This window comes from Vicugna pacos, chromosome 2 (assembly GCF_048564905.1).
Source record: "Vicugna pacos chromosome 2, VicPac4, whole genome shotgun sequence".
NCBI lineage: Eukaryota > Metazoa > Chordata > Mammalia > Artiodactyla > Camelidae > Vicugna > Vicugna pacos.
Window position 1 is genome coordinate 58,562,657 of NC_132988.1, and position 25,507 is coordinate 58,588,163.

The 25,507-nt window shown below is 33.6% G+C and overlaps 1 protein-coding gene and 1 long non-coding RNA gene across 7 annotated transcripts in view; one reads left to right on the plus strand and one right to left on the minus strand.

Annotated features, from left to right (window-relative positions):
• CCSER1 (coiled-coil serine rich protein 1) overlaps positions 1-25,507 on the minus strand; it is a 1,130,224-nt gene that overhangs the window by 985,795 nt on the left and 118,922 nt on the right. For all 6 annotated transcript variants that reach the window (XM_072940467.1, XM_072940491.1, XM_072940473.1 and 3 more), the window contains exons 2-3: positions 7,871-9,235; positions 3,977-4,161 (exon numbers count right to left, since the gene is read on the minus strand). In XM_072940467.1, the coding sequence (XP_072796568.1) occupies positions 3,977-4,161; positions 7,871-9,194 (1,509 nt within the window). In that variant the 5' untranslated portion in view covers positions 9,195-9,235. The remainder of the gene's footprint in view (positions 1-3,976; positions 4,162-7,870; positions 9,236-25,507) is intronic.
• The window catches only part of LOC140686433 (uncharacterized), a 47,620-nt gene that overhangs the window by 20,378 nt on the left and 1,735 nt on the right, over positions 1-25,507 (plus strand). The window contains exons 2-3 of the long non-coding RNA XR_012060251.1: positions 22,648-22,790; positions 23,601-23,724. This is a non-coding gene — a long non-coding RNA (uncharacterized lncRNA). The remainder of the gene's footprint in view (positions 1-22,647; positions 22,791-23,600; positions 23,725-25,507) is intronic.

Here is a 25,507-nt window from a genome sequence, read left to right on the forward strand (position 1 = left end):
TTAGGAAAAGAACACATCTCAAAGGACAAAACTTGTGGTTGTGAATGAATCCTTCGATTTCAAAGATGCCTTCATCTTTCTCAACCACAATGACCAGCTCAGTGTGAGGCACAGAGTTAGGGCTCATTAAATTGACCACAGACAAAAGGGAGAGAGAAGGTAAGCAGGAAATCTCAGTTAATTAAAAGAACAGAGATAGAATAAAATATTTGGGAATATGAGAGTCATTAGTGCCCATGAAACATATCTGGGTCTACACCATCAGACACAAGGAAGAGACCACTTTGTGGCCCCTTTTGTGGTTAGCTTGGGCCATGTGATTAGATCTGCTTGTGAGAGGAAATGAAGTGTCTCTCACTCATGGGTGAAAACATGTATTAAAGGGATGAAGATCTCTTTTTACCACTGTGAAAGGCAGTGTTTGCAATGGTCGCTGCTTCAACAGGCTGGATATAGAAGGTGGAGATACTGAACAGAACTCCAGCACTTTTCCACAATGAACATGAAGGCTGGGTAAGAAATAAATCTATATTATAAAGTCACCAAGATTTGGAGGTTATTTGCTCTTACATAGCCTAGCTCATGCTTACTCATACATTGAGGTACCTTCCTTCCTGTAGTGATGCCACACGCTACATATTGTTTACATATAAATCTATCCTCACGTTAATACTCTTTTTTTAGAGCAGGGTAATCTTGTAAATGTTTGGAGTTAGACTTCACTGTGTAAAGCTGTTGGAGAAATCAAGATGAATCCTTACATCTAATCATTTATACACCATAATCTGGAGGGAAAGTTCCTAGAAAGATAGAGCCTATTTCTAGAGAAGTTTTTTTGTTTTTGTCTTTGTTTATTTAATGTTTGGACCATCCTAAGAAAAGTAACAAGAAAGTTACCCAGAGGAAGATTAGGGAAAGTCTTTATTTAAAGCAGTTTGAAGACATATGATGAATGTGACTGCTTATCAAATCATTAGATATATTTGGTTTCTTGTAATAAATGTAAGCAAAGCCCAGTTTCATCTGATCCACTGATGTTCAAAGAGTTAATCTGCTCCTTCCCTTTCATACTGAAACACCCCCAAAGTATATAAAAAACACTAGAATTGTGGTCTATCTCACCTATTAGGGAGTATCTTTGGTCATTCTCAGGAACCCTCAACATCTTAATAAATGGAACCATAGCCTACTGTTAGAATTAAATCCCCGTCAACTGTGTAAAGTACTCCACTTCTAAGCATAAATATCTTCTTCTGTGACAAATTCCTTTTTAAATGAGATACTTCTCAGCAAAGATATTGATCATCAGCATATCAAGAAATAGTACCACATTTTAAGTCCAGAATAAGTACTAAATTTTTTTTCTTTTTTGTATCGCTTACAGAAGGTTGTGGTCTAAACTTACAGCAGACGTAGGTTGCCTCAAATGTGTTAATTTCATTATACAAAAGTAATGCAAGAAAAATTAAAAATTAATTTTAAATTACATTCCCCTCAAAGTATTGTGCTTTAAAGTTAGACAGTGGAGATCCAAATCTGAATCCTATCTCAGCCACTTACTATCTGTTTTTGAGCAAGCTGCTTATCTTCTTGGTACTTTTTTTCCCTCTTTTGCAAAATGTGATCAATAACAGAATCAATTGGTTCATAGTATTGTGAGGACTGAATGTGATAATATATGTGAGGCCTTAAGCGTATTCCCTTGCTTCAAATAAGCATTAAAAATAAATGTTACTATTGTTGCTCTAAAAGAAAATAATAACCATACATGAATGCATTCTTAAATACATATATTCACTTGAATTATTCTGGAAGAGGAATATAGGAAATATGTGTCACTTTTCACACATAAAGCTATCATTTCCTAAATATATGTTACTCGTTTCACACCTAAAAATATCCTAGCATTTCTTCCTTATATTGCTATGAGTTACAAAAATATATTATATGCATTTAAATTAACTATTAAACTGTAAACTAATTAAATATTAAAGTATTAGAATTTCCAGAGGGTGGATAATAGCTCAGTGGCAGAGTGCATGCTTAGCACTCACGAGGTCCTGAGTTCAGTCCTCAGTACCACCACTAAAATAACAGTAATAATAAATAAACAAACAAAAACAATAAAATTAGAATTTCGAAAATCTTAAAGAAAAAAAAAGTCACACAATAATTTCTGATAGGTTTCATGTGGAAGTTCAAGTGTGTCAGTACTTATTTCAAGAAGTATTCACTGTGAACCCAATGACCATGAACAGTTATCTTAATCAAGTTTCTGTTCCAATCTCCACAGCCTTTTCCTTACCATGGCGATGGTGTAATCCTGCCATCTAGCGGAGGATCTATATCACTGCAGGGAACCTTCTTGAAAATTTATCAAAAAGTCTCAAATACAATAACAAAACCACATTTTTGTGTTTGACATTTAAAATTTTAAACTTGAAAGTGTACCTGAGAAGAAGAATAATTCTTCCATGTTATGAGGAGAATTACACAGATGCAGTATGGAAAACAAAATATATAAAAAATACATAAAAGGCTTAAATTTGGGTAAGTGTAATAGTGTACAACTTACTAATATAAATACTGCTCTACAAAGGAATAACAGAAATTTCATGAAAAGAAACGTTTCATAATCATTCATTAGCCATGACTTTTAATGTATTCTATTGGAAATCTTCTTTAACATGTTCTTGTATTTAGATAATTATCAATTGCAACAATAAGAATATAGCATTTTCAATGTAGGAAAGAACAAAAAAAGAGATAAAATATAATATAATGTAATATATTTCTATATATGCAAATATAAACATATATATTACCATTCTTTAGTATAACAGAAACAAGAAACCCATTATCATTTGTTGTTTCATAGAACCTGATTTGCCCAAGATTAAAATCTGGCCAAGTCTGACCTAATGGCTAGAACTTCTAAATTTGAACACATTGGTTTTGCTATCGCTCAGTGTTGCCTCAGTAACTTAAGGTTTCTACACATTACAACTGTCAGAACTAGATGACCTAATATTTTCCTTTGAAACATAATTCCCCAAAATATATATAAATCAGTGATTTAGTTTCAAGCATTTTTCACATATTCCTATGAATAGGCAGGTAAGTAGCAGATCCTTTTAAAGAAATACTGTTAGACACTGGGAATCAAAGACACTGCTGAAAAAGGACACATTTCTGAGAAAAAGAGAAAAGTGAATTCCAAAAGGCAAGCTAATCCCAATATTTCTGAGACCTGAGGCTTCCTGGACACCCTCGGCTGCAGTCCACTGGTCATCTCTTCCCAGCTTGCTGTATCTCACACTAGAAGGGAGCTAATACACATGCCTCTAAGACACCCCAACCCACAAGTGCAAGCTCAGACCCTACCTCCCACACACACACCTCATCTTTACCTTCATTTGCAGGCTCCCCCGATTTGTACCAGGAACCTGGAATTTCGGATACCTGGAAGATGTTAAAGCTTTGGATGGGCATTTCATCTTGACTCCCAAAGGGCTCCTCCCCTATGTAGAAGGTCATGGAGAGTAGGGTCCACTAAGGGGGCTATGGATGGCACTAACATAAGTGTGGTTTATAGCAGGACATTCTTTAGCATGGCTAGAGGGTGGAGAAATGGTGTGAAACGATGGGGTCAGAGAGAATATCCTCGGGATCAGCATTTTTCTTAGCTTGTGCATCCAGGGTCTTGTTCTAGAACGGAGCACACTGAACTTTCCTTGGAAACAAGGAGGACAGGTTGTAAGGGTAGCTTATCGTGATGTGCTTCCACCTGTCAGACATATGAGAGTCTCAAGTGAAAACTTAGCCTCTCTGATTTGTGATGTCAACTGTGCAGACCAACTTTCCCTTCAAATATGAGGTATCTATTCTTCAGTCTGTCTTCATTTTGCAAGAGGCATGAACATGCCAGTAATAAATGCGACTATTTTATCAAACGCAGGCACATGTAAATACTTACCATGCTATTCATTTTTGAAGATGATGAACTTGCTCTTTGCTTTCTTAGACTATTCACTTCTTCGGCATTTCCATCTTTTGGTTTCAAAATCATTCTGCTGTTCCCTGCAGTTCCTTCTGATGAGGATCGCAGTCTCCTTTCTATAAATCTTCCTTCGCGATATGGACTGAAGCTACTGGCAAGAACTATTTGAAAAATAAATAAATAAAAATGGATATAAATTCTTAAATGCAGTTTTTAGATATGTTTCATTGAAAGCAAATGGGAAACTCTTAGAGTCATTCAATAATTCTCTATCACAGAAAACATTTTGAATTAATAGTAGTACTTTAGTTTACTTAATTATGTAATCACTTTGAAGCCCCAAAATGTTGGAGTCATCTTTGGCTTCTTCATACATCACATAAATTGTATAAGCAAATCCTGTTCTTATTACCGTCAAATGTTGTACAAAATCTGATCACTTCTCACTACCTCCCCCACTAATATCCTGGCACAAATGCCATCAATGCTTGCCTCCTTTACTGCCATACTTCCTAACAGTCACCTGCTTCTGCTACTCCCACCTGCCTCTCCCTGACCAAAGCACCATCCATCTTCTACATGGTAACCAGAATGATACACTTGCTCCTCTGGTCATAAAGATGATGTTTTTTCCAGTGGCCTGCCTGATTCCTCATGATGTGACCCTGCTCTCCACCCCTATACTGGGGGCCTCTCCATTGCTCACCTGTTCATCTCTCTAACCTCATCATCTACTGTCCCCCACCCACTCTTTCACTCTGCTTATGGCACACTGGACCTCTTGCTGTTTCTGGAACATCACAGGAATGCTTCAGCCCCAGGATCTTTACCCCATAGCCTTTGCACTGATATATTCCTCTCAAATATCTGTATGGCTTACTCCTTAATGTTTGCTAAAATGTTACCCTGAATAATATTCTATTCACTAAACTTAAAAATGCAAACTAAAAACAAGGAACTATCAGAAAGAGAAATTAAGAAAACAACCCCATTTATAGCTGCATCAAAAAAAAAATACCTAGGAATAAATTTAACCAAGGAAGTGAAAAATCTCTAATTTGAAAACTACAAAAGACATTAATGAAAGAAAATGAAGAAAATACAAGTAAATAAAAAGATATAGCATATTTCTGAATTGGAAGAACTAATATTGTTAATATGTCCATTCTACTCAAAGGGATCTACAGATTCAACACAATCTCTATCAAAATTACAATGACATTTTTCACAGAAATAGAAAAAAGATCATAAAGTTTGTATAATAGAACCACAGAAGACCCTAAATATCCAAAGCAATCTTGATTAAGAACAAAACTGCAGGCATCACACTTCCTGATTTCAACCTGTATTACAAAGCTATAGTAATCAAAACAGTACAGTACTGGCATAAAAGGAGACACAAGGATCAACAGAACAGAACAGTGAGCCAAGAAATAAAGCCATGCATATATGACAATTAATTTTTGACAAAGAACCCAAGAATATATGATGGGAAAAAATAATCTCTTCAATAGAGAGTGTTTGGAAAACTGAACAGTCACATGCAAAAGAATGAAACTGGAACCTTATCTTATACCATACATTAAAATCAACTCAAAATGGATTAAAGACTTCGAAGTTAAGACCAGAAACTGTAAACTTTATAGAAGTAAACATAGGGGTAAGCTCTTTGACACCGACCTAGGTAATGACTTTTATTTTTTAGATTTGATATCGAAAGCAAAGGAAATAAAAGCAAAAGTAAACAAGTAGGACTACTTCAAACTAAAAAGCTTCTGCACAGCAAAGCAAACAATCCAGAGATAGAGAGAGAGTGAGAGAAGACAACCTACTGAATGGGAGAAAATATTTGCAAATCATATATCCCATAAGGGGTTCATACAACTCAATAGCAAAGAAAACCTAAATTTAAAATGGGCAAAGGACCTACAAAAACATTTTTCCAAATAAGCCAACAAGTACATGAAAAGGTACTCAACAGCCCTAATCATCTGGGAAATGCAAATCAAAGTCTCAATGACATATATCTCACTTTTGTTAGAATGGCTATTATCAAAAAGTCAAAGAGAACAAGCGTTGTTAAGGATGTGGAGAAAGGGAACCCTTGTGCTCTGTGCACTGAAATGTAAACTGGTGAAGCTACTGTGGAAAACAGTATGGAGACTCTTCAAGAAATTAAAAATAGAGCTACCATATGATCTTGCAATCTCACTCTTGGGTATATATCCAAAGGCAACAAAATTCTTCTCAAAGAGGTATCTTTACTCCCATGATCACAGCTGCATTATGCACAATAGCTGAGGTATGGAAACAACCGAAGTATGAGTCAATAGATGAATGGATAAAGAAAATGTGGTATCTACATTCAACGGAATATTATTTGGCCTTAAAAAGAGAAGGAAATCTTGTCATTTGTGACAACATGAATTAATCTCAAAGACATGCTAATAAGTAAAGTAAGCCAGAGAGAGAAAGACAAATACTGCATGCCATCACTTACATGTGGGATCCTTTGTAAAAAAGTAGAACTCAGAGAGAGTAGAAAAGTGGTTGCCAGGGGCTGGAGGTGGGGGAGATAGGGAGAGGCTGGTAAAGGGTACAAACTTTCAGTTATAAGATAAATAAAGCCTGAGGATCTAGCGCATAACAAAGTGACTAAAGTTGATAGAACTGTATCTTTCAATTGAAATTTGCTAAGAGTGTAGAACTTAAATGTTCTCGAAAAAAGAAAAGGTAAATATGTGAGGTGATGGATATGTTCATTAACTTGATGAGCGGGAATCCTTACACAAGGTACACATATATCAAATAATTACTTTGTCCACTTTAAATATATAATTTGTCAATTAATAACTCAATAAAGCTAAAAAATGCAAACTACAGTCCCACTCCTCACTTCCTAATCCTTTATTCTGCATTAAACTCATCCCTAGCAGTCATCACTATCTGACATTTATTTATTTGCATGTTGTCTGACTATTCCCAGTAGAAAGTAAGCTTGATGAAGGCAGGAATTTATGCCTGTTTTGTTCATTGCTATATCCCTAGTGCCAAAACAAATATTTATTGAATGAATGAATGAGCTGTTCTGTTTGGGCTCATCTACTGGTTTAAAGACTTTTGGCTAGAACTTATTAGGCCAACATATAGCAGTTCTTTTTAGCAACTTTTTAAGCCAATGAATAATAGTTAAATTGCCAGAGAGCTCAACATTCCATTACTAATTCTGATATGAATGTATACCTAACACATACATATGTATATTAAATACTAAACACACTTAATAATAAATACAGACTAAATTTAGTATTATGAGATTTAGCAATTCTTTCTTGCATGAAGTGCATTTGTCTAAATGTCTTCAAAATCTTTAAACCTCTAAATTATAAAATCCTCATAAATAGTAGATGAATTTCTCCAATTGATGAAGACGAGAGATAGTGTACAATCAACTTTTCCTTGCTGACATTACCAGTTTATTTACCTATCTCTATTTTATAAGTTGTAGATAATATGAATAATGTCCAGGAACAGGCATCACAGTGTCAAAGTCAGTGAAATTACTTTAATGTCTTAAATGGCTTGCAATTAAGCTCTCAGTCAACAGATTAATAGTTAGCAAAATAATTGTTAGTCAGTCTCTAGTGATAAATATTCACAGTATTCAGTTCAATATTGAGGCAAGTCATCATTCCTAAATAAGAATTAGATATAATACGGATAATTTCATTTCTACCTTTTTTTTTAAACTGCCTAAGATTCCAACCTGAGGTCCACCTTTTGCTACCAATGTGACTTCATAAAGTTATTTATAAATTATAATGTAAATGATAATTCATATATTTTAATATACAAAGAAAATCAGCATACCTTTGGCAGGATTTGCATCATACCCACATGATGTTTTGTTAAAGATGTGATGATCACCAGAAGAGGGTATCATCCTTGAATCTGAAATAGGATGGATCCCTTTAACTCGTTCAGCTATTGCTTTATGTTGCTCACAATATCCAAGTTTCCTGGGGGAGCTTGTCGCCAGCATTGCTTCACCATTTTGTATCAACATATATTCTTCTCTTTTTATACCTGCTGACAGGTGAGTCTCTGAGTCACTCCCATTCATAACAGGTAGTTCAGTGATTTGCAGCAACACTTCCTTCTGGTTAGCAGCAGAGGTTTCTGGTAAGGAATTAGATTCGGTGCTACATCGACCTTCTAACCTGTATTTCCCAGGAGACATAATTGCACAGGGAACAGTTCCCACAAGGTCTATTGTTGTCTTTGTAACAGCAGCAGGATTGGGAGAAATCTGAGAGGTAGAATCATTGTGGCCAAAGTTGTCACAGTGGGATGCCAGGCTTCCACTTTTAGGAAATCCATCCGCTTCAGACACAGAATCTTCAGTCAAGGCTAAGAACTCTGAAGGAGTCTGAGCTGTAGTAAGATCAGCAGAAAGCAATGGAGATTGTAAAGAGCTTCCCGCCCGTTCTGTGACATCCGCAGAACAAGACGGAGAAGCTCTTACTAATACAGGTTCCCTCTCTTGGTACTGTGCAATTTCCAGTGAGAATTCAGACTGTTGTACCAATGAAATGGACTGGCTCTGAGGAACTGGCTTAGAAAATTTATAGTGAGATGAAAAAGATTTAGTAAGAAGCTTCTTTGTTGACTGCTTAACAGAACGGCGAGTCTGTTCTTCTGTAAATCCAGAATCATCCCCCTCACTTTTGCCAGAACTCAGGCAATTTATGAAGACATTCTTATTAGCTGAGTGCTCCTTTTCCCTTTCAAAATCCTCTGTCAAAGATCTTGTTATCTTCTTATTTCGTGAACTACTAAAACCAACAGAATGTCTCCCCCTGGTTTTAATATGTTCTTCCAAACTCAGTTTTTGCATACTGCTGTGACCAGGTTGAGCACCATTTGAAATACTAAGGTTCTGGTTGGTAGGTTCTTGCTTGGGTTCACTCCCTTTCTTGTGATGGAAGCTAATGGAAGGAGTGCGGAAGATGCTCCTGCGTTTACCTGTACTACCTGAGCTTGAGTTAGTGCTGGAAGGAGAGGAACTGTGGACACCAACTGTATTACTGGAGGAGGGTGAAGAAGGGAGAGAATCATGTTTTCTGCTAATACTCCTTCTGAATATTGGCAACCGGGAGACCAGGGTAGATCGTCTTGATCCAGAGTCCCCCATCGGGACCCCAAGGCTTGCACTGTGACAGCCAACTTAGCAGCCTGAGAAAAGTTAAAACAAACAGAAAAAGTCAATAGAATTCAATGATAAATAAGACATTTTAAAACAAAATACTGGTTTTTCATTTATGACAATTTTGTTACACTAAAAAAAATAAATAGTAAAATTCTGATACTTAAGGAATAAATTGAATTTCTAAGTAGCAAAATATCCAATAGTTTGTATAGAACAAACTTATAATGGTGCAAAAACTTAAAGATGATCAAGAATAAAGTCTATTTAAGAGTGTTATATTGGGAGACATGAGATTAATATTCAAGACTCAGTCTTTCTACTTACACTGGCTCTACAATTTGGTAAATTATTTAATCTTAACGTTTTATGTTTCTTTATTTAGATTTAGTAGGTATGTGACAGCCATGATCATTGCCCTCCGGGTAAAATGTCCCACCACTGCCTCTGTTAGCCAGCACCAGATGTAACAAGGGACTCAACAAGTTACTGACCTGAGCTTAACAGAATCATAGACCAGACTAAGCAATGACCTGACCCGACAATCGCCACTCAAAGAAAAAAAACACTGGGACAGATTCTTCCCTTTGGTGTTTGATTTAGGAAGTTTAGAGATAATCAGGCCATTGTCAGGGGAAAGTAAACTATATCATAAAGGATCTGGGGTAGAGCTATAAACATAGCAATAAAGTTATAAGGAAACCACAGCCATAAGCTGAAGAAAAGACAGACAAAAGCTAATTCAGCTGGTAATGCTGAGACAAGTGAGAATACATACCGTGAGAAACAGAAGCATAGAAAAATTATGAACCATATTAATGTCAGAGTAATAATGATGAAGACAAAGAAGGAGGAGGAGAAGGTGGCAGCTACAGTTCATTAACTGTGATGTACCAAGTACTTTAAACAGATTCTCTCTTTTAATGCTTACAACTATAGAGGTAGACAATAGTACTATGGACATTCTACAGCAGAAAGGTAAATTGTCTGTGTCACTCAGCTAATAAGTGGTAAAGCAGGAATGAGAAACTAAGCCTTCCCTAACCGCAGGGTCAGCTTATAATCAGCATGGTATATATTGTTTTCACTAGGGTGAAGAGCCAAGAGTTTATGCTGCTGAAGGCAAAGATATGTTTCCACCTCAGGAATTCCTAGTTGTATGGTCAATCTTTATATTCTAGTGACTGCTATTTTTCACTGGTTCTCCTAATGTGCCATGATTTGAGTCCTATTTTGTTTTGTTTTGCTTTGTTTCTAAATTTTACTTAATTTCTGACCTATAGTATACACACCCTTTTGGTCAGCTTGAATCATACTGTTTCATTCTACTGTTTTTTGCAACCAAAACTAACAATAACACATACAACATAAAATGACAAGCCCTCTATTTTATCATCCTTACAGATATATTATGAGGCTGATCAAGTGAAAAACTTTCATGTCCTTGAAGTATATGACAAAAATGGAAAATATTTTCTCCTTCAGATATGCATTCTTCAATATTTGATATTTTGTCCCAAATCATAAAAAATCAAACAGATTTGCATTACATGATTTTTACTAGATGATCTTTAATTGCACTCACTGAATTTGAATTTAAATCAAACTACATGTAAAAAGGAGTCAGAAGGGATAAACTGGGAGTTCAAGATTTGCAGATACTAACTACTATCTATAAAAAGATAAAAACCAAATTTCTTCTGTATAGCACAGGGAACTATATTCAGTATCTTGTAGTAACCTTTAATGAAAAAGAATATGAAAATGAATATATGAATGTATATATATGACAAACATTATGCTGTACACCAAAAATTGACACATTGTAACTGACTATACTTCAATTAAAAAAAGTTTTAAAAAATCTAAAATTAAAAAAAAAAACTACATGTGGACAACTTCTAAATCATTTAAGTATTCTTGTAGGGCTTTGGCTAAAGAAAGCTCAAAATATAAACGAAGACATTTTAGCTCTTGAAATCTTTCACAAATGAAAACTATCTCATTTTCCTACAAGCTTAGATGTTCTGAAATGGATATAAAAAATACAATTTTTTCACAATTTCACACTTAATAATGCTTTAATTAACATCATTCTCAGCTGTGATTTTTCACTTATATGCAAGATTTATTTCAATGCCCAGTGAATAATTTTGCTGTAATTAAAGCATTACCAATCATTATGATTTGCAGCTGGTGTTGAACCTATGGCCTTCAATGTATTAATGTCAAGATATTTACCAGTAATATCAAGGTATTTATTATTATTCAGAATTTATGTATATTAAAATATTTCTTGACCTCTTTTCTAGTATTTCTTGCATTTGTATTAGCATTTAAAAATAAAAAGTGAATAAATCTCTTATCTCTTAGGCAAGTATTCAAAGGGTTTAACTAATGAAAAAACTTCAGAAAAAAGAATTACAATAAAAACAATCAGACTTCCACTGGGTATAAATAATACATTTGAGCTGCTATATATATATATACATATATATACATATATATATATGTATACATATATATATATATGTATATCTGTCCTAATTTCTTTAAGTAAAAACATCATGGATATACAGAAATATTTACACACTAAATGGGATGACATGGAGTAGATATAAAATCTATTAAAGATAAAAACCTTTTTATGATTCATTTTACTTGCTAATAGTCTTTAAAATGAAGTTCTTTATTACAAATAAATGAGAGAAAGATAAAATATCTAGAGGTTGGAATTACCCATGTTCTTTTAAAGACTGGATGCTATCTACATCTCCAGATTCATTATTCCCCTTCTCATATTTCATTCTCTAATTCAGTGATTACTATTTGTCATTTCCTGCTCACCTTCACCATCAAGGCATTAGCAGATGTGGGTCTGTGTTCATGGAACACCCTTCCTGTAACTCTGATGTGGTAAAATTCCTACTTCTACAACATGGTCTTCTAGAATGGCATCTCTGACCCTCTTCCCACTCTCTTCCATTTTGGATTTAGTACTCCTCCTTTATGTATCTTCAAGTATTACCTTACATAGTAAATATCTATTTATTTATCTGACTTTGTTGTTTTACCATAAGTTTCTTAATCGCAAAAGCCATTTCTGCTTTGCTTTGAGACCCCAGTGCCTAACACACAATCAGTACCTATAGAGTAAATGGATTCCATCAAATGAAGTTTTAACTTGAATACATCCATATTTCAAACATAAGTAAACATATCTTTCCTCACTACCATAAATAAATGCTATAATTTTGAGGTTAAGTATGCTGAATTACAAGTTTCAGAGTCATAAGTTAACTGAAAGCCTTTCAAACAGGAAAATCACTCAATAATCTAAAATTCCTAACATTTGAAAACAATGTTAACAAGTTCAATAACAATATCATCACATCAACTTCAACTTATTCACTAAAAACAAATACAAGTTAATTTTATTTTTATTAAAATTTTATTATGATTATAATTTCTTTCACTCCTTAGCTAATCTTATATACATTTTCACATATTTTTATAAATTTCCAAATCAGATAAAACATATTTTCTCAATTCTCATCTAATGTTTCTTGCTTCAGAAGTCATAGTCACTTTAACCACAATAGGTCCTGAAAATATATAGGCTGAACTAGACCTGCCCACTGTACAGGGATCTTTATTACCATAAACATTTTATTTGGAAAAAAAATTATTTATGTAAGAAGAATGTCTTCTAAATTTACTTCTAATGCTTTCTAAATAAACAAAAGTTACACTGACTTGTAGGTAATACCACCTCCACAGAAGCAGACTAACCCTATTAAAAGTGGTGTGAAACTCAGTTTGATCTCAACTGAAGAAATAGTATCCTTTGCTCTCTAGCACCAAGATTTAACAAAAGGCTCCGAGAAAGTACTTTATTCAGTCATCTCTACAACCTCAGCAAACACTGTCATTACCCTTAACAGAATGCAACTTTATATGGTAGATCTATTCTGAATAAAATTAGAGCCGAATTTCTTATTTGGCATGGTTGAAAAAGATATGGATTCTAGTTAAAGGGGTTATAAGGATCATTAATGTTACCTATAGAGTAAAAGTAAAACGCATTAAAGAAGGAAGAAATACTGGGGGGAAAAAATCACACTTTCTGCTGTAATTTCAAAGGCATAAATCGAAGACATAAAATAACCTTGCAGGATTTCACAGCTACCATCTTGAAAACTGATTACCATATACACAAATAGGTACATATATCTGTGCAGGCAAAAGAAACAAAACAAAATCCCCTTTATCTTTTTCTTTCCTGTTATTTTTCAAGTATTTCTTAGAATTTGAATAGCCCTCATACTTCTTCAATATGAATCAAAGATGATGAAGAGTCACCGATGTCTCACATTTGACCTAGTACTAAGTATCCTTTGTTTTTCTCCCTCCAAAACTGGTGGTGTTTTATTGCAAAAACAAAACTAACAAACAAAAATACCTCTTACACAGACATGCAATCAGTATAAAATTATTTTGGTTTCAAATCCAAACTCTACCCCTTACTAGCAGCTTAAACTAGAACAAAGATAATAATTATTTGACAGATTTTAAGAATGGAAAGTACAACAGCAGAAAGAAACTTTACACTACGCCTGGTATAGAGCAAATCTCCACAGTCCTCTTTTTCTAATGAAATGCATTCAAGCAAGTGGTGCTTGATGGTACAACACACAGAGTGATTACGAAAATGAGCCACTTATCAAAGTCAGCCCCAATCAATCTATTTATAAAAATCACCTAAAAATTCTGGGGAGGGGGTATATAAATTTAGATCTGTATTCTAACCCCTTATGATAAACCTCCCTAAAATATACATTTTTTTTTGAAATTTAAAAACAATGACCAATATTTGAACTGCTTGTCGGTAATGTTGCATAAATTAAAACTGGTCCCAGCTCTATTCTTTCTCAGAAAAGGTATCAAAAAAATTATGTTAGAGCCTAAATGACCACATTAAAAAGAAAATCAATGATACGTGGTGAAAATGGAAGAAGGAAAATTCACACAAACCAAATATTCTCTAGGTAACAATTTTCATTAAGAAAGTGATGGCAGAAAATAAATCATATGCAAACATATCAAAGGACATTGATCAATTTTTACCAAAATTAAATAAATAGCTTGAAGAAGTTTCCAAGTCAGTCTCATCTAATTATGTAATTTAGATGCAGATTTAAATGAGGCTCATACCTGGCAGGTGTCAGGCTTAGCTGAAAAGCACTCCAGTTCAGATTCTGTTTTACAAAGGTCATGAAATTTGTATCTCAATGTTCCTTTTTTTATTGAAGTATAGTTGATTTACAATGTTGTGTTAGTTTCAGGTGTATACCCATGTATGTAATGCAGCTTTTTTTCAGATTATTTTCCACTATAGGTTATTAAAAGGTATTGAATATATTGTTTCCTGTGTTATATAGTAAATCCTTGTTATCATGTTATATGTAGTAGTATGTATCTATTAATTCCACTCTTATTAATAAACTTTACCTCATGTAATTTATCTTTAAATGTATTTCCAAAATATTTTATTGTTTTCTTTTAAATGAATAAGGAATGAATGGAGGCTTTTTTAATAGATAAATCACTCACATATATGGACAAGGGCCACTTCTGTCAGGAGGGTCAATGAGGAGAATATGAGATACATTAAAAGGATGACTGATCAGGACCAAGTGGGTTATTGATTGATCACAGGGAAGAGGATGAGATTGTTAGCAGAAGGTAGGAAGAGTCAGAAATCATAAAGCTGACTGGATATATTTAGTTAGCAATTTACTAAATTTGCATATAATTTAGCCACATTGAGTACACTGTTATTTTCAACAAATAAGCAAGAACATAATCCAAACAATAACTGCTTATATCAGAAACGTTTGCTTATATCAAACTGATTTGACCCTAACAATGGTATTAAGCAGAGATAGATTGTCCCTAATTGGATCTATACAAATCAATCTTCCAGGTAAAAAGAGAAGGAGACTGGGTGGTGCTAAATTAGCATGATAATGGATACTGTTACAATAGGGAATGAGAATACATGTCAAAGGATTATTCTAGCAGGATTTGGGGAAGCAGATGAGTCTTTTTTGTCTGAATTAACAGAAGGACAGGAATCTTGATACATATTTAGAAAGACATGTAATCTTGAGAGCAAGCCAGATGAAATCTTAGTTCTTTAGTGGCCAGAAGAGACAACAGTGGGAGAAGGGAAATACAGAAAGAATGGATTTTGGCCAGAGATTAGACAGAAGTTAGTAGTGAAAGAATAAAGAAGTCTAAAAGTTGTATCTACATGTGACTCAGCCTTAAGTAAATAAGAAGACTACGTTTATATTCAAAGAACGTTACAGTTTATGTTCTGGTATTTATACACAATGAATGCATTATTGTTAAGAAAGTAGATTCTCATGCAAAAATATCTGGATTTGAATTCAACACTACACATAAGAGTTGTGTGGCTTTAGAGTGGCTTAAAAAGTTATTTAAACACCCTGAGCCTTCATAAGGATAACAGTTGCACCTGTCTTAAAGGTTTTGTGATAACCAAACAAGTAAAAGCAAAAAAGCACTTAGAACAGGGTCTAGGACATTATAAATGCTTAATAACTATAAATTATCAAGAAATATTAGACATGTTTGTACTATTTCACAACTAAGTATATTTTAATTTAGCTTATAACCTTCCAAAGCTCTCTCAGCTGGAAGTTCTAATTCTGTCTACTAGTAGACAAATACTGTCATTTCCAGAGTCAGTCCTGAATAGGACAGAAAGGAAGGTTAGAGGTCACAGTACCCAAACGTCAATGGGCTTGGAGCCAAGTACCACTACAACATGTGTGTGTGTGTGTGTGTGTGTGTGTGTGTGTGTGTGTGTATGTACACATATATATATGTATGTATATGTATATAAAATCTCAATATCAAACATTACAAACATTTAATAACTTGTCTCTTACAAATTATTTCATTCAACCATGGCTTGCTTTTGACCCAAAATATTATTTATCATATTGATCTCCTTCCTATGTTCAGTTTATATTTTTGTTAAGTAAATATTAAATTCAATTATTCAGTATTTTTTTCACTTCTAACAAAATAATCCAAACTTAAAGCAGCAAATAACTGACACTATTATGAATATTCAAAGACTGTCTCAGACCCTCAACATGACTCCCAAAAGTTGAATTTCATAAATTTGGTGAGCAATACTAATGTCAATACAACAAATATACAACTTTAAAGAGGCTAGCACACATCTGAAAATATGTTTGTTAATAAAGTATAATTATTTTATTATATAATAATAATTATATTATTCTTTATAATCACATCTTACACAGAGAATTTGGTTTAGTCTTAAAATATTATTCTGCAAAAAAAGTCCTCACAATATTCTAGTTTAGCTTTCTTAGAAACACAGCCTGAGCAACAGATTCTTGTTCAAGCAATTTATTAAAGAATTACTCTTGCGAGAAGGTGAGGAAAGAAGGCATGACAGGGCAGGGGGAAAAGCTAACCAAGGATGTGTTGCAAATGGAACTTGCTTCAGGTGAATCCCATGGGATCTGGAGCACTTACTGATACCTTGGGACAGCTGGCTGACCTTTTGTATCCCCATGTCAGTCAACCAACTGTAGACTTCTCTAAGGAATGGGAAAAATATTTGAAAAGTATAAAATAGACAAAGGATTGATATCTGGAATATATAAAGTATTCTTTTAAATCAGTAAGAAAAAGACAATCCAAATAGAAAAATGAGCAAAGAATATCATTATGCAAATTCCAGAAGAAATACAAATTACCAATAAATATATAAAAAGAAATTCAAACCCAGTAGTAATTAGGGAACATAGAAAGGACTGTGTGACATTTATATGCAGAATCTAAAACAATAAAATAAACTAGTGAATATAACAAAAAAGAAACAGACTCAGAGATATAGAGAACAAACTAGTGGTTAGCAGTGGGGAAAGGGAAGAAGGGAGAGACAAGATACAGGTAAGGTATTAAAAGGTACAAACTACTATGTATAAAGTAAATAAGCTACAAGGATGTATAATACAGGGGAAATAGCCAATATTTTATAATAACTACAAATGGAATATAATCTTTAAAAGTTGTGAATCACTATGTTGTACACCTGAAACTTACATAATATTGTACATCAGCTACACCTCAATTTAAAAAAAAAAAAAGAGCTCCTATAAGCCAGTAAGAAACAGAAAACACACTGGAAAAAAGATAGCAAAGAACACAAACAGGAATTTCATGGAAAAGGAAACACAAATCACTAGTCAATATATAACAGATATTCAACTCCATCATTAATCAAGAAAACCATAGATATTATATTTCACCCATAAAATTTTAAAACTAAATAATATCAAGTTTGGATGAAAGTAGTGGTACTTACAGAAACTTAACAAAAGAGTCCAAATTGTTAGGATCATTGTAGAAAATAATGTATTAAAATATCAAATTAAATAATTTCACTTCTCAACATTTACCCTAGAATAGTACACATCTGCACAAAGAAACACACATAGAGATATTCAAGGATGGTTTATAACAGTTAAAAATAATTTAAATTTCCATTAATAGGAGACTCTAAAAAATAAAATATGGTATATCTATTCTACAGCATTTAATATATAAGAGCTAACCACATAAAGTAAAAGATATGAACTGACAGAAAAACTTATTAAGCTATTAATAAAATTAAGTAGCTAAAAGATATGCTAGATACATTTTTATGTAAATTACAATGTATTATGAAATTTTAAAGATAATACTCTACCAATTCACATGTGTGTACATACAAGGGAAAAAATCTGGAAGGGTATACTTCAAAGTGTGAAAAGGAATTATCCTTGAAAAAAATCCTTTTGACTGGGGGTTGGCATCAATGGAGACATTAATGTTGTTTGTAATATAAGCTTTTAACAATGGAAATGAATTCATGTGTTACTTTTATAATTAAAACTTAAAAAGTTCAAATATAGTATAAAAATGTGGCCTATCAAAATTACATAATGCTGAAGAATAGAGGCGTGTAAATGTTTTAAAAGTAACCTGAAGGGTACACAAAAATTAATAACAGTAGCTGCCTCTGGAAGATAATGAGTACATAGGAAAATGTTTTTTGTAAAAATAATTTGACCAAATATGACAAGATACAAAAATAAACCGAGTGTTTTTTAATAATCGAATTTTTTATATTTTAACATAAAATATTTAAATAAATAAGATCTATGGAAGTGCTAAGAATCCTAAATTAATATGAACACTTTGTATTTTTAATGAACCTACATTTTTAACACAAAACTCATATTTTATGTCACTATCAGTCCAAAACAAATGTTTATAAATTGACAATTACTTCTCTAAAAGCTCAAATTCTATTTAGTTTTGCTATTGAAAACTATTTCCATCTTAAAAAAAAACTCATTATTCCTTTGTCATATGATAACTTATCTGAATGTTGTCAGTGATAGTTCAGACACAAATTATGTGTTCCTGGCTTTTCACAATCTTTTTAGTGTCTTAATAGTTCAACAACACAAACATTAAACCACCACATATTATGTAGTTGGCTAATAAATTTGAGTTATATCATGATTTGGAAGCATGTGGTATTACAACTTTTTCTCATTAATGATAAATTGATGCCATTATATAATTCTTTCCAAGGCTAGTAAACTAACCAAACAAGTCAGTTTATATTTCCTCAGTTCAAATACATGCTACTTTTAGACATTTATAATGGTTTATTTGTTTACTAAATATTAAAATCACTGGATTTCCTTTTTTTTTAACTAAAAATGTAAATAACCAAGTTTATAATAAATAACCTGCAGTTACATGTATATGCCAGCAGAGGGTGGAGAAGATCTTCCTTTAAAGAGTAAAGTCTTTTTTTTTTTTTTTTTTGGACCTGTCTTTTTTTAAGTGTTTTTGAATTCAATATGTAATTATCACATTCATCAACGACATTGTTTTACAATATATCTATGGGTATAATTTCTCTTGGACTGTTTCTTCATTCATAAAATTAGAGAGCTGAATAGATGAATTCTATGAGGCCCTCTAAGTTTTTAAAAATACCTGTATGCAATCTGTGAAGTGTAGGATACATACACACACATCTGCTAGCAAAATGTCATTCTGAGTATCATTTTTTTCTAGTTTAAAGTTAATGACAGTAGATTTATTACTGTCCCATAGATAGGAAGATAAAAACAACGTCCCACAGATTATTGCCACAGACATAGCGCAGCGTATTTTACAAAAAACAAGAGAGAGAAAAAGAGAGCAAAAGCACATCTGGGAACACAGTCTATTGGTTATATGACAAAATAAGAAATATGACAGCAAATTTGTTTCTTCTACTTTTATCATATTTATTTCTGTAAGCCCTGAATCTGACCAAGTCATATTTTTTTTCTTTTATTATTTAAAATTATGGGCTCTGTAATTCATGAATTAGAATAGGGATATAGCTTTTGGAATCTAGTGGGGGGAAGGGCAATGGCTGATATCTTACACATTTTAGTAATAAAATCCTCTGATATAATATAGTATCAGTTTGAAATTATTTCAGATTATGTTGAGATAAATTTTAAATTGGTAGAAAAATCGAATATTAAAACAATTAATGGATTTACTCTAGATCCATAAAATACACTGAGATTTTATTAAATATATTAAGGTACATTTTGTTACCTAAGTTGCTTTAAGTTAAAATTTTATTTATTTTCAGGAGGAGTTATAGAACATATTATAATAAAGGGGACATAATAAATTCAGTCCATTTCTTTCTTTAAAAAATAACCTTAAACTTTGCTATTAAATATACTTAATTGTCTTCTTGTGAGGCTATGGCCCTGCATCAAAGACCACTACAAGGAATGACTAACTGGTACTGAAGTTATACTGAGACATGTACTGTTAATTTGATAGACTAATTAGTAAAAAAGAACCCGGGAGAGAAGGACCTATGCTTATGCCAAATGGGTTCCATTGCAGCTACAGTACTTCATAGCAAGTGTGATGCACTGACTTGAGTTGCCACTAGATGGAGATTTTGCATCCTGGAAATATTTAAGGGGAGTTCTGCCTCAGTGAATGACTGCTGCACAGAATTCAACCCTTGGAAGGTGTATTTCTCTTTGAGGATAAAGAAACTGAAATCTAGCTTGGTTAAGTCCCTCATTCCAAGACAAATAAATAGCTGTACTAACATTTATAGAGCTCAGAGTTCTTTTTAAAAAAATTTTTTTATTGAAGTATAGTCAGTTTACAATATGTCAATTCTGGTGTACAGCACAATGCTTCAGTCATACATGAACATACATATATTCATTTTCATATCCTTTTTCACCATAAGCTACTACAAAATATCAAATATAGTTCCCTGTGCTACACAGTGTATACTTGTCTGCCTATTTTATATATACCAGTCAGTATCTGCAAATCTAGATTCCACATATGACTGATTATCATATAGTATTTCTCTTTCTCCTTCTTGTTTACTTATCTTAGAATGACATTTTCCAAGGACATCCATGTTGTTGCAAATGGCATTATTTCATTATTTTTATGGTCAAGTAGTATTCCATTGTATAAATACACCACAACGGCTTTATCCAGTCATCTGTTGATGGACATTTAGATTGTTTCCATGCCTTAGCTATTGTAAATAATGCTGCTATGAACATTGGGGTGCAAGTGTCTTTTTAAATTAAGGTTCCCTCTGGATATATGCCCAGGAGTGGGATTACTGGGTCATATGGTAAGTTCATTTTTAGTCTTTTGAGGAATCTCCATACTGTTTTCCACAATGGCTGCACCAAACTACATTCTCACCAACAACGTAGGAGGGTTCCCTTTTCTCCACAGACTCTCCAGCATTTATTGTTTGTGGACTTTTGAATAATGGCCGTTCTGACTGGTGTGAGGTGATACCTCATTGTAGTTGATTTGCATTTCTCTGATAATTAGCGATACTGGAGCTCAGTGTTTCTGACAATGGAATTAACTAATCCAAATAAAAGTAGAGGTGCTGTCATTGCCAGAGACATGTCCTTATTTCAAACAAAGACTCTTGCTCTGTAAACATCTGATATATCCATATAATATTGTTACCATTTTTGTATAATTTTAAAACACAAATTATTTTTAAGAAGCTATATTAACATAATTTTTTCTTATTTCCCTTATGTGGCCTTTTTTAAAACTGAGTTACAAATCACTGGAAGAAGTGATTTTGTATTTAACGATTACATATGTTATTTCATATTATCCTCTTAATGACTTTGTTAGGTAACTATAAATATTCTTATGAGGTAAATAAAGAAATTTGGAGTCTGAGAGGTAAAGCTGAGATTTGAATCATGTATTTCTGATGCTGAAGGCAAATTTTGAAATTACATCCTTCTGCCTGAATGCACAAAATAGAGTGACAACAATATGATATTGAATAACAATATTCTTAATGTTATTGCTGCCCTAAGAATGTATAACTGGGAATGGCTTAATATTCCAAATTGGTAGTCCAATGACAGATCCATTGACAGGAAATCAAGAGGAGTTTCAAATGACTCTTCAGGTCACAAGGAATATGAATTCTGTAGGAAAAAAAGTACCCACTAGCAAAGAATGTGCAGAGTGCTGGGTTAAAAAACAAGAGTGTGAGGGGGAGGTGAGACAAAGAGAAATAATGTGTCATCCTACAGACTTCCCTTAGCTAACAGTTACCAGTCCAAGAGCGAATATTAAACAAGGGCATAAGCAGGATCAAAGAACATTTTGTGATTTGTAAGTAAATATTCCCAGAAGGAAGCAGGCACCCAAGATTTTAAAAAATGAAGAAAGAATATCGTACAACAAACAGAAGGTAATCCAGGAAACTGGAAGAAGAACCTTTAGTGGGTTCTGCTTGCTTTGCTTGTGGAGAAACCACATAATGGCATTGCGATACCATGTAGTGTAGACAGCATACAGTACCCATTACACATAAATAATAATATGACAGAATGATTACAGAATGAGGGTTACAGCTTTCTCAAAAAATATGTTTTTTTTTTAGTTTTTTTCTCAACATCTTAATACCTCATTTTGGCTTTGTTCTGTATAATATATAGGTTAAATTTCTGAATTCACATTTTCTGGGTTTGGATTCTGGCTTCTACACTCCTTATTTTAGATAAACTACTTAATCTCCCTCTTTGCCTCAGGGTCACTATGTGTGAAATAAACAGCACCTACTGTAACAGAAGTAACTATTAAGAGGATTAAAGGAGCTAATGTGTGTTAAGGCCTTAGACCTGTGCCCAACACACAGGAAGCACACAATAAACGTTAGCTGTTTTTATTCCTACAAAATTACCTAAAATGAATCCAAATTTTCCATTTCCAGATTTTGAAATAAAAACCTATCCATCTCAAGAATGTGATGCTTTTGAATGGGAAAATCTATAGGAGCAACACCCTTTCCAGGATTTTCTCTGAATAAGGCTTCTTTGCTTCTATGTGAGCTACAAGTTAAGACAGTGTAACTGGGTAAGTGTGTATCTGAGTAGAGTGTGACAACACCCCTCCACAAATCCTTAGGGAAAAGAACTGCACTGCTAGTCTGGAAATGAGGAAAGACAGACATAATAAACCTGAATATTCTATGTGAAAGGCAAGATCTCTTTTTACTTTTCTTCTATTTAAGTGTATTTTATGCTGAGATTATTTTGAAGAATTTTATGTTGTTCACATTATCTCACACAATAATTTCAAACTTGTTTTACTGAACTGAAAATCTATATAATCCTTAGCATACTTTACAAGTTAACCACTAACAATTTTTCCATTAACTTAAATATGGCAGAGGATATATTTTTCTGGCAGGCTATATATTCTGTATGTGCTTCAAATATATTTTCATTAATATTGTCAAGCAGCATATTTAGTTCATTTGGTTTAAGGAAAAGATATGTAAATGTATTTTATTATAATCTAATTGCAGAAAGCAGTCTTCATAGTCAAACCAACCAGCCAATGAAGATTCTTCTTCAGAAGAAAAGATTTAATAATGAAACAGACCTGTTAATACTCCAAGACAATATTCTCACTTACTCATATATGGAATCTAATAAAAAAAGGAGGAGGGAGGGTGGAGGGAGGAAGGAGGAGAATGATTCAGAATACTGCCTCCATGTAAATCACACACCAACCCCTCCAGCATTTCTTCAGGAAGTGCTCATGGGACTCCATGAGGAATTAAACATTTGATTTCCTGGAGACTTTTAGGCACTGGGCAATGCATCCTAGAAAGATTCAGAAGAGGTGAGAAGTTTGCCCTTTTTTTTTTCTTTTTTGTAGAATGGGAGACTGAAAGGAAAAGTGAAGAAGATGAACTGGTGAATCTCAGAAGCTTCTCAAGCAACGAAATTGTGTGGAAAATCACAATTGGACACTGAGGATTGTGAAATCAATTCTCTTAAAGGTATGTGTGTCTATGTCTGCCAAGAGGAGTTTCTGTGGGTTATTATACCACAGTCTGAATATCACTGCTGTAGCTTACACAAGTGCTTAGTGGATTCTCTCCCTCAAATAATTAAAAAATGGGAGCCACACTGTCTGGCAGGGACACAGGATGCAAAGGAGAGTAAGAGACACCAGGCCCTGTTTTAATGGAGCAACTATTCCAGTGAGGTAGACAGAAAACAAACAAGAAATCAAATGAACAAGATAGGTCATCTAGGTAAGCCCTATATGTTACATAAAAATTAACTGCAGTAAACTGATAAAATGTTAAGGGAGAAAATATGGAGGTAGGGATATTTGAAGTGAGTGAAGATCAGTGGGAAGAGCATTTCATGCAGAGGCAACATCCAGCACAAACCCTCCGGGGAAGGCCCCAGTGTGATCTAGACAAGCAACAGTGTGAGGCAAGGGAATGAGGGTATGAAAGGAGACAGGTCAGGAAGGTAGAGGGCCAGATCCTGTAAGGCCTCCTAGACCATGATAATCTGCTTGGATTTTATCCCAACTGCTAGTAAAAGCCCTTCAGTGAGCTAAAAGAGATATCCCTTTGTGGAGAGTAGGTTATAGGAGTAGCCAGCCCATTGGAAATTACCACAATAGTTTAAAGGAGAGGTGATGGTGTCCTGGCTTGGACAGTTGCAGTAAAGATAAGCAAGGTAATGAACTGGGTTATCCTAGGGAGAGCACCAAGAAGAATTGCTGATGGATAAGATGTGAGGGGTGAGAGAAAGAAAGGAAACAAAGAAAATGCCTAGGGTTTTTGTTTTCTGCTTTTGTTTTTTCAAATATTGTTGTTAGTTTATTTGTTGCTTGTTTTAGGGAAAAGAAGTGCTACTCAAAATAAATGACCATCATAATGGTAAAGTCAATACGGAATAGATAAACGAAAAACAGATATCCAAAATCTTAAATTATGATTAAATATTGACTCACAAGTAATGTGTCTTTTTTTCATATTGAAAGCAAAGTGTTTCTGCAACACAGCCTTTAAAAATAAATACATTTCTGATCTGAAACTTAGAAAATGTGGGAAATATGGAGAATACAGGAAAATATAAAAATGAGAAGCATCCAATCCCATCAGTGGTACTCTGTTAGTGTATCTTTAAAAGCAGGGACTCTTCACAAAGTGCATTCTCACTTTGCACAATTCTGTGGTGCTTAAATCGCATGAGTCTCAGTTATAACACGCAAATAATGCAAAGCAGTAAGGAGTATTTTTTTCTAATGGTTTTTACATTATCGGATAAAGTGTATATATATTATATTTTCTAAGCAATTTCTCATATATTATCGAACTCTTCATAAAAGTTTAAACAGTTAAATGGTAGGTATTTCTCAAAGGGAGTCACCATAAATTACTTAAGATAAAATATTTAGGTAGTTTTAATTATTTCTCTTTAAAATAGCAATCTTATACCATACTATTACAAAAGTAACTAGTCCATTTTATTCCTAAATTATAACTTGATAGCATTAAATGCCTCTGTTTTTGGCTCACTCAGTTTTGAAAATTTTTATTAATGGAAGAACCCTAAGTGATATATTGGATTTCAGCCCAAAGGCTGTATTGCTTCTATTATCAGTGTAGCTCGACCAAAGTCTGATGTGTAAATCTCTCCCTGGTAAGAAATGAAGCTGTTCCGAAGCCTAGGAACTCTTTCAGGCCACTAGGGTACCATTTAGTAAGTCACCACAGCAACACACTATGGCTGCAGCCACCAGAGGCACAAGTACCTAAT